Source organism: Rhinopithecus roxellana, chromosome 14 (genome assembly GCF_007565055.1).
Source record: "Rhinopithecus roxellana isolate Shanxi Qingling chromosome 14, ASM756505v1, whole genome shotgun sequence".
Taxonomy (NCBI): domain Eukaryota; kingdom Metazoa; phylum Chordata; class Mammalia; order Primates; family Cercopithecidae; genus Rhinopithecus; species Rhinopithecus roxellana.
In genome coordinates, this window is record NC_044562.1 from 5,774,491 (window position 1) to 5,789,246 (window position 14,756).

At 31.4% G+C, this 14,756-nt stretch overlaps 1 protein-coding gene across 1 annotated transcript in view; it reads left to right on the plus strand.

Moving 5' to 3' along the window:
- Positions 1 to 14,756, plus strand: part of LRP1B (LDL receptor related protein 1B) — a 2,016,348-nt gene that overhangs the window by 1,738,439 nt on the left and 263,153 nt on the right. Inside the window, exons 59-60 of the mRNA XM_030916410.1 lie at positions 1,665 to 1,846; positions 11,542 to 11,741. Coding sequence (XP_030772270.1) covers positions 1,665 to 1,846; positions 11,542 to 11,741 — 382 coding nt within the window. The remainder of the gene's footprint in view (positions 1 to 1,664; positions 1,847 to 11,541; positions 11,742 to 14,756) is intronic.

The following is a 14,756-nucleotide window of genomic DNA, read 5'->3' on the forward strand; positions in this document are numbered from 1 at the left end:
TTGAATGCATTTGTGTAAAATTATGAACATTCTGATTTGAGAGTATGACATTGAGGTTACAGTTCTGTCATGTGTATGATGTCATATTCTAGATATGAGCAACTTGGTACCATCTTATGTTATTCTGAGTTTTAAAATCAAATTATTAATACGGTATATATTCATTAAAATATTTTATAAAGAAGTTTCAAATTAAAGTGAACAAAACCCATCAATTACTTTAACTTTTTTGTAACCATCTATAATATCATATATAATTTCATTTTTGGTGAAAGCAATCCATTTTGAAAATATTAATGAGATCTTAAAGTGTGCATGTACAATGATGAAACAAATAGTAAGCTGGGTTCAAGTGATTTAAAGTAGCTGTATTTAATAATGATTTATATAATAAAAAATCAGTATATAATAGTGATAGGCAGATTGATTCGAGCCAACCCAATGGTTAAATAGAACAGATAAACAGATGAGTTTTTATGTCCATTTATTTTTCAATTAATTTAAAACCTGTGGAAGTCACATTACTCAAACTTTATCATATATTTTATTACAATGCATTTAAAAATTTTAATTTACCTTTATATTTTTTGAAAATACTTTGCTATTTTTGAAAGCATATTCTCTACTGCCTGGCCACTACTATTCCATTACTACTTTAAATCATGTATTTATATAAGGTTATGCAAAGATAAAATACATCTTTATTCCCTTAAATTTATTAATTCACTGATTTTCATTTAAATAGCCATGCCAATTTTCCAAATTTGAAATGTGGTGGGTAAAAGAAAAATAGATGTCCTGCATTTCATTATAGGAGACTGATACTATTTATTGTTACAAATGTGCATATTACCACTTTCATTTGTATCTTTATTATTGATGGCATTAGGGAAAAAGATAAATTTAAAATTGTATTGGCATTTTATTGTCTTTAACTATGTAACTATTGGCTTCTATGTAGTTTCAAGTTTCAATTGTTTATTTGACATATTTCTAAAAACACTGGGAATTTAGAAATGTCAGCCATATAGATCAAAAGTTATTGATCATTTTATATATATTATATTTATACATGCAAAGACTGTATTTCATGTTGTGTTTGGTATATTCATGGATTAAAGTTGATAACAGCAGCTGAATGTGTACATTGTTACCTCCCTTTGGCTAGTTTCAAATAGTGCATATTCTCCTTGGTGCATATTCTTCTCTCCTTGTAGCCATCTAAATAGGGCAAAAGCAGCAGGGAGAGTGATGAATGCTACTGCTGTCTCTCCCAAACTGATTAAAGAAAAATAATGTCTCTAAGTGTGTGTGTGTGTTTGTGTGTATGTGTGTGTGTGTGTATGTGTGAGAATTTTATTCTAAATTTTAAGAGGATGAATAAACTTTAACAAAAATGTGAACAACAAATGTGCAACTCTCCAACAACTTTTTAAAATTATGTTGTTTAAACCTATATGTAATTTGTAGGGACCTAATTACACATTAGGTAATTTCTCACAAACAAGTAAGTAATTGCATTGCGGTCAATGGTTCTCTTCTTATCTAAGTTCCATTCCTTATGTTTAAATGGAATCCTATATCTCTGTAAAAATCAAGAAGCAATTGCTCACTTCTTATTCTAGGGATTTACGCTGTTAACTTTTTAAATTCTTGTTTTGTAGGTAGTTCATAACACAGCGGTCCCCAATGCACTTGCTGTCGATTGGATTGGAAAAAACCTCTATTGGTCTGACACAGAAAAAAGGATCATTGAAGTATCCAAACTCAATGGCTTGTACCCTACTATACTCGTTAGCAAAAGGCTGAAGTTTCCCAGGGACTTGTCTTTAGATCCTCGAGCTGGGTTTGTAACAACTGTTAAAAATCTTAAAGATTAAGACTGTGGATTACATTCATAGTGGTAAAGAAATCTAGTTCTGTAGGTCATTAACATGGAAATCCAACGTAACGTTTAAGTGTGTAGAAATTCTTACTCAGAAATAAAAAAAAAAAAAAAAAAAAAAAAAAACAAAAAAAACACTGATGTGAGTATCACAATGAAAGGAATAAAATTAAGATGATTGAATTTTACAGAAACTATTTTTAAAAATATTTCAACATGACTATTTTCCAATGAGTTGATAAATCCATGGTAGGAATGAATAAAACATACAGATTTCACTGATTTAATGCCTTTAAATCTTGAAGGAAAGGGAGGCTAAGAACAAATTCTTAGGTGATGTTTTGCAGTGGTTGGGGTAGTCACAAATATGGACAACGTAATCCCTGCGCCACTTTATACCAGGAGACATAAGCAGTATTCATGGATAATAAATGACGGTGCATTATCATGTGCCTTCAAGATGAAAAGCTGAGTGGGACTACGGGGAAGAGTTTGTGGTGGATCTGTTTCATTTGCATTTCTTTGCGAGAATGGGGAGAAGTCATAGTAAGGACCAAGGACAGCAGGCTGGAGATTCCAGATGAGGGATTTAACACATCTGAAGGTGTCAAAGCTGTCTGGTGTATGTTGCTCAAGTTCTGTAGATTATGACCATTATAATTCACTTTAAATTATGTTGTTTTGGTCAGTAGAGTATACAAAACTTTTCAATATTTTGCAGTGTAATTTAGAGTGATTACATGCTCCAAAATCATCTTTGGGAAAGTTCAACCTACTCAACATACTTAGTAAAATAACAAATTTAAAGAACGGTTGATGTTTTGAAATAGGACACATTCACAGTAGCAAGTGTTAGGATAACTTTGGTACTCCAAATTTTCTGCAATTTAAATTAATTTTATTCACATATTTCACCAAACCATAGCTTTTATCATACCATATGCAACAATTAGATTTTGCTTCTGGTTAATGTATGTCTGTTAATTTTTTTGGTCCCTCATATTTATAATTGTCAAAGTTATGTCATAGTATATTTTATAAGTTAATTGTTTACATTAATTTAGGTAAAAATAGTACCTAATAGGAGAAGCTTTGTACTGTGCATATATTTTTGTTTTCAAGGTAATGTGCTCATTTTAACTTTTCACTATATAATTATGTAATCATTTTGTTACCTTTTTGAATATTTTCTTTACCATAGCAACAGAAGTTTCAGAGTGTCAATTTTAATTTAAACAGAATCACTAGAAAGTCTCTTTATATGTATGTTTTAAGAAATAATGGGCTGATGTACTAAATTTGGCTATCATCTATTCATTCTTAATTATGTGAATATTTCAATTTCTTGGATATTTTATAAGAAAATATTTATTTTTTATTTTTGATAGCTGGGTGTGAGGGTTCATGCCTGTAATTCCAGCACTTTGGGCAGCCAAGGCGGATGAATCACTTGAGGTCAGGTGTTCAAGACCAGTCTGGCCAACATGGCAAAACCCTGTCTCTACTAAAAATACAAAAATTAGCCAAGCGTGGTGGCACGCACCTGTAATCCCACCTACTTGGGAGACTGAGGCATGAGAATTGCTTGAGCCCAGGAGGCAGAGGTTGCAGTGAGCAGAGATCACGCCACTGCATTCTAGCCTGGGTGACAGAGCGAGATTGTGTCTCAAAAACAAACAAACAAGCAACATATATATATATTTGAGTCTCTGAGCAATTGTTTTTTTTTTTCTTCAAAATCAATATGACTGGCTTAGCTTCTCATTTCATGCTATTCAAGATGCTTCACTTTCTAATGAAAGAAATATTACCTGTTTGATAATAGCAGTCTGTGGTCTTTTCTATTTATGAAGCAAAAACTGTGTCCTATTCTAGTGAATGCAGCTGAATCTATTAATAGCTTTAAATTTTATTTCTCCCAGGTTATAGTTATTAGCCCATAAACTGAAAGCAGCCTTAAGTTATCATCAACATAAACCCATCCATTAAAAGTGTCAATTAAAATAGCACAGTACAAAATTATTATAGATGTTATAGAAGACTCCATTGATTTTATTTTTGGATAATATTTGGATTTTGATATAGATATCAAAGAAAAGGGTAAAAATTGTATCTCTTTATGAAACAATTAAAAACAACTATTTTAATGGATAAAATTTAATGGCACCTTTTTGTTCATGCTGTGTTCCTAGTTCCCCTGAGTGAGAAAATCAGGCAACTTGGATTTTAGCATTGATGAGATGAGCTATAGGGTGAAAATGCCGTAGCTATATAAAATATTATGCAATCTTGCTTCAAAAATGAAAGCTTAAATTTAAGATTAATAGAAATGCAATTGAACCTTCCTATATCAGATTGCCATTGTGACTTGCATATGTTTTGATTATATCAAAACTACTGACTCCTGTTTCCTTGAGAAGTATTATGATTTCTGTCCTGATATTTAGTGAGGAAAAGGAGAGAATTTGTTTAAGGGAGAAGGAAGATCATTAGGTTGTCCTGTGTATTAAAGCAACAATACTTTTAGAAGATGTCTTGGGGGTCCTTTCTGTATTTAAATAATAGTATGTCAATTATTACAATATCACTTTAGATATGGTATTTAGTAGGAACATAAAGAAGATACAAGTAGACAGAAAATCTTAGCTGTTATGTTTAAATTCAATTGAAATCCTAATTTTTCTTATAATTTTATCTTAAGCTTCCTGTTATTTTGTGTAGTGTGGGAATGAGTATTCTAATTTATTATTAATTTAGGGTAATTGAAATACCTTACATTCAATATTGATGAAAATTACCCAGATGCAGGATATATGTAAGCATTTTAAAACAGAACAGAGAATATAAATATGTTAAAACTCTGCTGCACATTTTATCTTTTTGTATAATCAGTGTCACTTTAGTTAATCATAACAAAGACCACTATGATAAACATTAAAGTAAATGTATGATATGCCTAATTAACAGCAAACATTACATATACTCATTCATTTATTCAACTCGTATTTCCTAAACATTTAGTATATATCTGACACAGTTGGTAGGAGTGAGAATAAAGATAAAAGGCACGGTCCCTTGTCTTCAAGTATGTTACAGTCTAAAATAAAGGGCATGGTCCCCTGTCTTCAAGTATGTTTCAGTCTAGTATGTAGGTAGTTGCTTAAATAATCACAATACCATACAATAACTTTTAAGGTAGAGAAAATGGGAGGTGTTTCTATCTCAACGGGGTTCAGAGAAAGCTTCCTGAACAAGAATGGTAGAGTAAGAACTAGCTGAGTGATGTGGTGCTCTACAGGGCAAGAGATATTGTTGGCAAAAAGAACAGTCTCTCTGGGAAAAAACAGACACACAGAAGAGCATGGTACATCCAACAAATTACAAGGAACTTACACAGTTGGAGCAAATTAAACATATGTAATTATGGAACCAGTTCACTTTGCAGAGTAAAGGAAAGCTAGGAATAAGTCAGAACATAACACACAATGACAACAAATAACAAACATTACAAGGCTTCTGTCTTGGTCAAATAGGTAAATAGAGGAGTTGTCCCCAGAATATGGGAATAAAGGAAAAGAGAAAAATACAAGAAAGGGAAACGATCAGTTTGTAGATCTATTGGGATTGGAAGTTCCCCAATAATAATAATAATAATAATAATAATAATAATGGCTACCATTTCTATAGCATTTCTTGAGTTAGAAAGCTCTCAGTTTATCACTTCAGATGCATGTACTGTGTATCCAGAGTCTCTGAGAAACATAGAATTATTTGTATTACTTTCTGTATAGTTTAGATAGGCACATTTAACCACGAACTGGCTAAGTGACTTTCTCAGAATCGTTTAGGTAATAAAATATTACACTGAGGATTTAATTCAGTTTTCAGACTTTCGTCCTAGACTTTTCCTATTACATCATGTCAGAGTGTCTAGTAACAAAATAACTGTGGATCATAAACATGTGCAAAAGCTATCCGAAAGAGGGATAAAGGAAAAAAAGAACTCCAAATCCTGTAGTTTCTTCCATTTTAACAATTATCCTTTTTAAAAGATTTAAAATTAGAACAGGTGAGGGCTGGGCACAGTGGCTCATGCCTGTAATCCCTGCACTTTGGCAAGCCAAGATGGGCAGATCACATGAGATCACGAGTTGGAAACCAGCCTGGCCAACATAGTGAAACCCCCTCTCTACTAATAATACAAAAATTAACTGGGCCTGGTGATGACACAGGCCTGTAATCCAAGCTACCTGGGAGGCTGAGGCAGACAAATCACTTGAACCCAGGAGGTGGAGGTTGCAGTGAGCCCAGATTGTGCCACTGTACTCCAGCCTACATGACAGAGTGAGACTTTGTCTCAAAATAAAGTAAAATTAGTATAGGTGATAAAAGTTTTTTGGAAAGTGAAAAAAGCCACCTAAATCATTACCAGCATGCCTTATTTTAAAAGGCATACTTTCATTTATTTTCCTTTACTAAAATTCTGACAATAGTCTGTTAGAGGCCAGGCACAGTGGTTCACGCCTGTAATCTCAGGACTTTGTGATGCCAAGGTGGGTGTGGATCACCTGAGGTTGGGAGTTAGGGACCAGCCTGGCCAACATGGTGAAACCCTGTTTCTACTAAAAATACAAAAGTGAGTCAGGCGTGGTGGCACGGGCCTGTAATCCCAGCTACTCAGGAGGCTGAGGCAGGAGAATTGCTTGAATCGGGGAGGTGGAGCAAACCACTTTACTCTAGCCTGGGCAACAGAGTGAGACTTGTCTCAAAAAAAAAAAAAAAAAAAAAAAAAAAAAAAAAAAAAAAAAAAAAATCTGTTAGGAAATCCACAAGGAAATACTAGGTCCCATTTTGAATTTGAAATATATGTTAATGAAAATATGTGAAAGACACTCAGTATTTGGATCCATTATTGCCAATATGGATAATGACAATGCAAATAAATTTAGAAAGACACATTTTACCCTCTGTATCTTGATATTTTAGAATGTCCTTCAGCTTTTTCTATAGTTGGAATAACTACAAAGTTTTCCAAGACCAGCAGAAATATTACTTCCTCTCTAAAACATTTTCTAATTGTGCCTAAGTGATCACCACATATTGAACATTTAACATTATATGACTGTTTTTAGTTGAAATGTCTTTCTCTACGTCTAGAACGTAACTTCCTTTAGCAAAAGGTCATGTCTTAATCATTTTTTATATTTAACACGGAGACTGTTAAATTCACTGTTGAAGAAGAATAATGAATGAGTAACTAGATGTACACAGAGAATGAGGTTATAGCTACAGAGACCGCGCCTGCACCTATGCACAAACCAATACATTGGTATGTTAATAACCTGCATGTTTCAAAGAGAACAGTCATGAGGGAACTTTTGTTGTGATGGAATGAAAGGCAGACCAAGATGAAAATTCAGCTTCTGATTTCTGTGGAGAAATACAGAAATATTTCATTAAACTATATATTCACGTAAGAAAAACTTTTTTTAACTAAGTTTTTAAATCTGTCCAAACAGCTCATTTCAGTATTCTCATATTCAGGTAAAAACACACAGGGAAATAATATAAATGATTAATTTCATAATTCAAAGTGAGAAATAATTGCAGTTGGAAAGAAAAAACTTCTTCAAATTTAATACTTGAATTCAGAAAAAAAATAGTAAAAGCTGAGAAAGACTTCTATTTAATCAATTTTATAGAAATGCAATGTATAATATTCAACTATAAAAGACATTCTCAAAAATCGCAGAGGCCTATTGTTATGGTTACAACCAGACATTCTTTTATGTGTTTATACTTCATTATATCTCACAGAATAGGTACTGTTTGGGGCTGAAATTTTACATATGTGATTGGGGTAAACATTGCATATTATCTGGGTGAAATTTAGGTCTCTTCTTTCAACATTTTCCCTGCAGTTGTGATTTTTAGCTTTAATTATTTATAATAAATTTTTACATAAGTAATTTTTAAGGGTTTCATTTCAGAAGTTAAAATTACCATTATGTTTAGTACAGTCTTATTGACAAATTTGAAAAAAAAAAAAAAGTATAGCAATGGGGCATAAGTATGGAAAGGAAATGATATCTAGCCATCAGAAGTTAGCTACCACTTACTGAGAGAAAAAATAAATCCTGTGTTTTTGAAGGCTCGTGCTTACCTGAGTACAGTTGAACAACCCTTTCCTTCAGTGTAGTAGAGTATTATCCATAATATTCTTCTGCTTGATGAGTACTTAAATAGACAAATCATGTAATAACTTACATAAAATCAAGGCAAATCATGTCCAAAGATACATACAATCCAGATTCAATAGGTTACCTAGTAGGAGAGTGTTACTAAACTAAAAATATATTAATATGCATATTTCATATGAAATCAGATAAAACAATAATAGCTAATATTTGCTGAACACTGGCTACATACTTATCAATGTTCTATGTTTGCTTCATATATTCTCTCATTTAATACTAACAGTGACCCTATGAGAAGAAACTGTAATTGCTTATTTTCAACATGAGGCAATCCAGGCTCAGGAAGGCTAATTAAAGCTCCTAAGTTCACATAACTAGTAATGAGAGGACCTGGGATCTGAGCCCATGTAATTTGTTTCTAGGATTTCTTTGCTTCAGATGCTATATAGTGCTCATTAGAAGAGAAGTCAGTGTACAAATCTAGAAACCTAAGTCCTTGTTCCAAGTTTCCCCATCATAATAAACAAAGCAGATAACCTTTTATCTTCTCAGTTATCACTTTATCAGTGAAAGCTTTAAGCTACATGATCTCCAGTACTCCCAATAACCAGAATTAAAATTCTCAATTATGTTATACTTTGTCCTAAAATCTGAAAGAAATAAAATGTCATTTTTCTCAAGAAATTTGTGAGGTGGTTGTGAATTTTTTTTTTTTCCCAAAGAACTATTTGTAAGCATAACAGTTTTTCATGTCTTCCTCCATCTAGGTAAAATTATTATTCACTCTTTTATACTTCCACAGTAAAATAATTGTATTAGCTGAAAAGTGAAAATGTGAAACTATAATGAAAAACTCTGACTAGAGCTAAATTTCACTCAATTCATAAGTGGGGAGTAATTTGGAGAAGTGTATTTGGGCCCAGTAAGAAAGAGTTTTCATTTGAGGGAGAGAATTCCAGTTCTGGAACTCTTACCAAACTTATTGAGAGTGATGTAACAGATGTTGGGCTTCATGAATTAATATGCTTTTTCTCTTCTTGGTGTATTGGTTCATGATGATGGTAAGACTACCAGATGAAAGATTTCAAAACACAAATGAAAATTAAAAATTGCAATTATATGGAAGTTAGACCACTTGAAATTTGTAGTTTACTTAACAACTTAAGAAACATTATTATTCACATCCAATAATTTAATTTGCAATGCTTTTACTGATAGCATTGATCACATGTATTGATCAACTATAATGGAGAAAACCTTTTTTCACTTTTGAGGTGTTTAAATGGCAAGTACAATTACATGTAGAGTAGCTAAATAGAATGATGAAGACACTCTCTAGTTAAACCAATTTGGATATGTTATTTTTAATGTTATAGAAATCATTGAAATATTACTTTTAATTTATATTTTCTTATATGCAATTCTTAAAAAAATAACATGGCATATAGAAGCACAAATAAATTTAATCATATCTAACATGTGAGGGAAGCTGGAATAAATATACTTCAGAGAAATCAAAAATTAGCATGTTAATATTCCCAAGATTCAAAGTCAGTAAGGCAAAAAGAATTGTTCTGATTTATTTCAACAAGGTAAACTATCTTTTTATTTTTACTTCTTTCTGTTTCAGTTTCTTCCTTCGTATCTCTTCTGTCATGATCCCTAGTATAAGCAACAAGGCACTTCTCCATAAATTTATTAGAAAGGAATGAATTTTATGTTTTCCTAGAAGATGTATTTCGCTGACATGTGTTCACTTTTCAAAAGAAAACTATACCAAATATAATTCAAGATTTTAAAAACCATAGCATCATCTTTTGAGGGACTTAGGATCTATTATTACTTGATAATTTGAGATTTTCAAAGTATGTTTACAGTTAACATGTATATACAAAAACACTGCATAGGAACTCCAGTATTGGCCTATGTGAACTTGGCTTAGTGTTACCAGACCCAAGTCTATTTTACATTTTGACTTTCAGAGATCTTTGAATCTTTGTTCATAACATTCCACCTTTTGTTTAGGTTTTATCAAAAATATATTGCTTCTTTTTTAAGCACCATATTTCATTAGTACTTCAATGACAGTTTGACTATCAAATAACTTTTGTATTATCTTTATAAGCCCTACTTTTATGAAAACCAAGAAAATGATTGTCAAAACACAATATTGCATGTGTTCTTTACAATGATTATTTAGGTGAGCTTTGTATTTGATAGTGTTTTTTTTTTTTTCCCTGAAAACTCTTGCCTTTTTAGTATGTGTTTAAAATATCTGAACATAATTATGTCTGTCAGAATTTATGAGAAAAAAATTTCTTTTAAGAATGTTTTAGATTTAAATTGAATATACGGGTTTAAATCATATAAAACATTTTTTTAATCAAATTATTTGGATGCAAATCTTCTAAATCTGAAGAACTAATTGCTAAGTATTATACCTGGCAAAAAGAAATAATGAAATAGAGAAAAATCTACTTGTGTTAATAGATTTCAATTTCAGAGTTGGAGTGTAAAAACAACATTAAAGATCCTTTAACTCAAATCTTTATTTTTATAGACAAGGAAACATCTAAAACATAAAGTAATTTCTCTTACTTTGAGGAAAAAACAAAAAACAAATGACTTCATTAAACAGAGAAAAATGTCTAAGTAATCTGCCGCTTATACATTATTTGCATTTTATCAGGTGTAATATTTATACTGAACTCAACCTACTTATATAGTATCAATATTACTTACTTCATTTACTGTTTTTTTCCCCCACTTTCTGAACTGTCCTATCTAGAACTTCTAATAACATAATGTAAATCACTGCTGTCCAGTAGAACTTTCTATAATAATGGAAGTGCTCTATATTTATGCTGTTAGATACGATGGCCACTAGACACACATGGTTACTGAGTACTTGAAATGTGACTCATGTGACCAAGGAGCAATACGATTCATTTAATTTATTTTATTTTAATTAGTTTAAATTTAAACAGTCATAATTGGTTAGTGGGTACCATATTTAACAATGTATATTAAGGAAATAAAATGTGCACCTCCATAATTCCTTTTGACTTTTTCATAGGTAACACATCAAAAGAGAAAGTATATACAGTGATAATTGTATTCCTTCAACATTGATAGGTACCTCTTGAAAATTTACATATGTTAGTTTTGAACATCTATAATTGGTTAACACTTGTGGTAGTATTATATAATATTATTGTTATATGTAAGTTTGTGTTCTAAAATAAACATATGTTTAAAGTTATATGAATATTTCAAATCATACTAGATATGTAATAAAACATCATAAGAAATTTTGCATCAAAGGATGCTTCTTAAAAGTTGCAATTCAGAGAAATGGCAAGAATTAATATAAACAGTTGAGCAAAAAATTAATATATTGTTTGATGTTTTGCTCCCAGAGAATCTGTAAACAAAATAGTTATGGATTTTCTTTCCTAGGTATTTGTATTGGATTGACTGCTGCGAGTATCCTCATATTGGTCGTGTTGGAATGGATGGAACCAATCAGAGTGTTGTCATAGAAACCAAGATTTCTAGACCTATGGCACTAACAATAGATTATGTTAACCATAGACTCTACTGGGCTGATGAAAATCACATTGAATTTAGCAACATGGATGGATCTCATAGACACAAAGGTTGGTCCAGTAGCATAAATATTTTAGTATTTTACCAGGTCATAAAATATTTATTTAAAAATATGTATTTATCTTATATGCTTTCTCTCATCAAACATTTAATTTAAGGTTACATCATTATATTCCTTTATGAAAATATTGGTAAATTAGAATGAGACATAATTATTCAAAAATTATATGTTATGCATAAGATATTTTACACTATCAATGTTTTCTTTAATTGTATTTTTCTAAATAGATTTTCTAGTAAATGGGCTGTAGTTTTATAAATTAATATTCACATGTGTCCCAATGGAATTGAAATAGAAAGTTATTTGCTTGTAAATATGAGGCTATTCCTGCAATCTGCTAGGATTTCAATTTTCTTAAAAAACTGAGTAAAAGTATAGTTTTATAAGTTATCAGTTAAGCTGTGTACATGACTAACGTTACTGTTACCTAGTCACAGCAGCAACAATAATTAACATACAAAATAGTAACATACAAGGATATAACAGAGAAGATGTCACGTATAGTTAAACGTGACATGGATATAGCAGAAGCCACAAATGACTCAAATTACATCAAAATGTTTTAGGTAACAGGTAGCTTTTTAAGAATTAGACTTTTTCCTGAACAAATAAATGAATTTTTATTGATCTTCACTAACCTAATGTTACCTTTGCTATCAGGGGTTTACATTTCCAAACATCACTTAAAATAAGAGTTTCAAAGAGAGGTCCCAAATAAAGTCTACATGTTAATAACAGTTTAACTTGTCAAGTTGCTTCCTTCTCTTGCATTAAGCTTAAGACAAAAACCTCTGGAGGAGGGAAGGATGAGAAATGGTAAGGAAGAAAGGATTATTCTTAATCATCAAGTAATACTCTGCCAGTGTGTTCCAGTGTGGAATAAAGCAATGAGTTTAAAAAGAGAAAAGGTAAAAGGCACCAAAGTTACACCACTTAATAATTTTGCCTATATTCCTGTCAGTTGACCTTTAAACAAATACATCTTTTCATCGTTCTAATTAGCAATGCTGACAGGAAGTTTTTAGAGGTGCTTTCTTAAGGGTAAGAACATTGCAGTACGGAGAGTATAGTTGGATGAGTCACTTACTTAGGTGTTGACATTCCAATTATGGAGATAAAAAACTCATCAGGATGCAATTTAAGTGAAAAATTATTTAAGGAACACTTTAGGATTTTAATTACAGCAAAAGGAATGCTGACAGATTGAAATCACACTTAGCATTTAGAAGTTGTATCTCCCCCAAAGAATCAATAATGAAATGTTCTGCCTCATTCTTGGGTTGCATAGTTGAAAGTTTTATTGTGACAATCAATATTTTTCCTACGTAACCATAAATCTTTTCATTTTTAGCCTCCATATAAAGTGCTAGGTGGTTGTATATGTATTATTTTTTGCTAAAATTTCATTGTACAACAAAATTTATATATATATTTTGATTAGGTAGGTGACTATTTAAAAACACCGCAGCATTAAATATTTGCCTTTCATTTGAGTTTTTGAAGTTTGAAGCTAAAATTGTTAAAAAATATTAGATCTATTAGAAACTATTGACTTCATTTCCTACTTATTAAAAAATTATGTCACTTATGTGGTGACTAATGCTTTGTTAACCTTAATTCAAAATTAAATCCATGTTAAAGTGTACTGGTGGTGACTTTGGATAGAGAGACATGTGTAACAGGTAGAAATGGCACTAAATGTATTAAATAGTAAAATATTTGGCTGAAAGATAGTCTAGTATGATGTTATTAAAAATTTCAAACTTGATTTTGAAAATGTATCAAGATTCAAATGGGAAGAAAAGTAGAATTACAGCCTTCAGAATATTTTCTCCTGAAGGTTTTCTCAGAAAGACTTGTGAAAAATTCACTAAGTGCCTTATCAGGCATCTGCCAATATCTGAGCGCAGGCCAATAATTATCTGGTAGTTACTAATGAGGTACTAATTGGAGCCAGCCTGAATTATGCCAACTCTACCATCAACGAAAGAAAGAGCCATGAATTTGCCATGTTTGTAAAGAGGTATTGGATTATTCTACTTGCATTTGCCACATAAAGACAAAGAATGCTATGGTTTCCTAGTTGTTTATTTGCAGGTGGAAAATGAGACATTCGTATCAATAACTTTTGTTTTACTTCATCACTAGCCACATTGTTTTAAACCAAACCAATGTTATTTTTCTCATTTATTGTATTTCTTAAAACTGAAATCTGAGCTAACCAGAATGATGAGACAAGCCAGTCATGATAAAGTAATTTGAGAATATAAAAAATGTAGGAGACTTTTGAGAACAACAGCCCTTTCTCATAAGCCAAATTTTAGAAAAGTCACCCCTTGGACTTTATGATTTAAAAAGTTGGGCATTTTTCCCCCAAAGATATTCCAGTTTACACCATAGAGTAGTTTTATAAATGAAGCATTATTTTATTATTATTTGTCTAGTTCAAGAATATCTGAGGTTTCTAAAAATTCTGTGACTTAAAACAAAGGTTCAGATTATCTCCAAGGTACATGTGCCTTACAATTTGTGTGAGAGCATTCCTCTTTCTTTGCTCCTTGATACACCCTAATTCACGCTCCTACCAAATCCACACACCACATTGAAAACCTGAACAAAAAATTCCAAAATATATCAGTCAATTTACTAGCTTAGGAAAATTTGGATGCAATCTTAGTCACATGAACCTCTCCCTAATCTTTTTCTCTCTGTATCACTCTACTGTTATTCACTATAGTAACATATGATATAATATTAATAATATAGTGATACAGTTAAAGACATGCTACTGAATAAATCAGTGTATTTTAATTTACATCTTCATTAATTTCTTTTATTAATTGCTCTGATTTCTTCTTTTAAACTATGACTATCATTCATTCATTCATTCATTCGTTTGATATTTACTGACCTGTCTTTCTGTGCCATGCACTATGCTAGGCCCCTGGTGTTGCAAAGATGAATAAGTATATACCTTCAGATAATAATTCAATCGACAAAACCA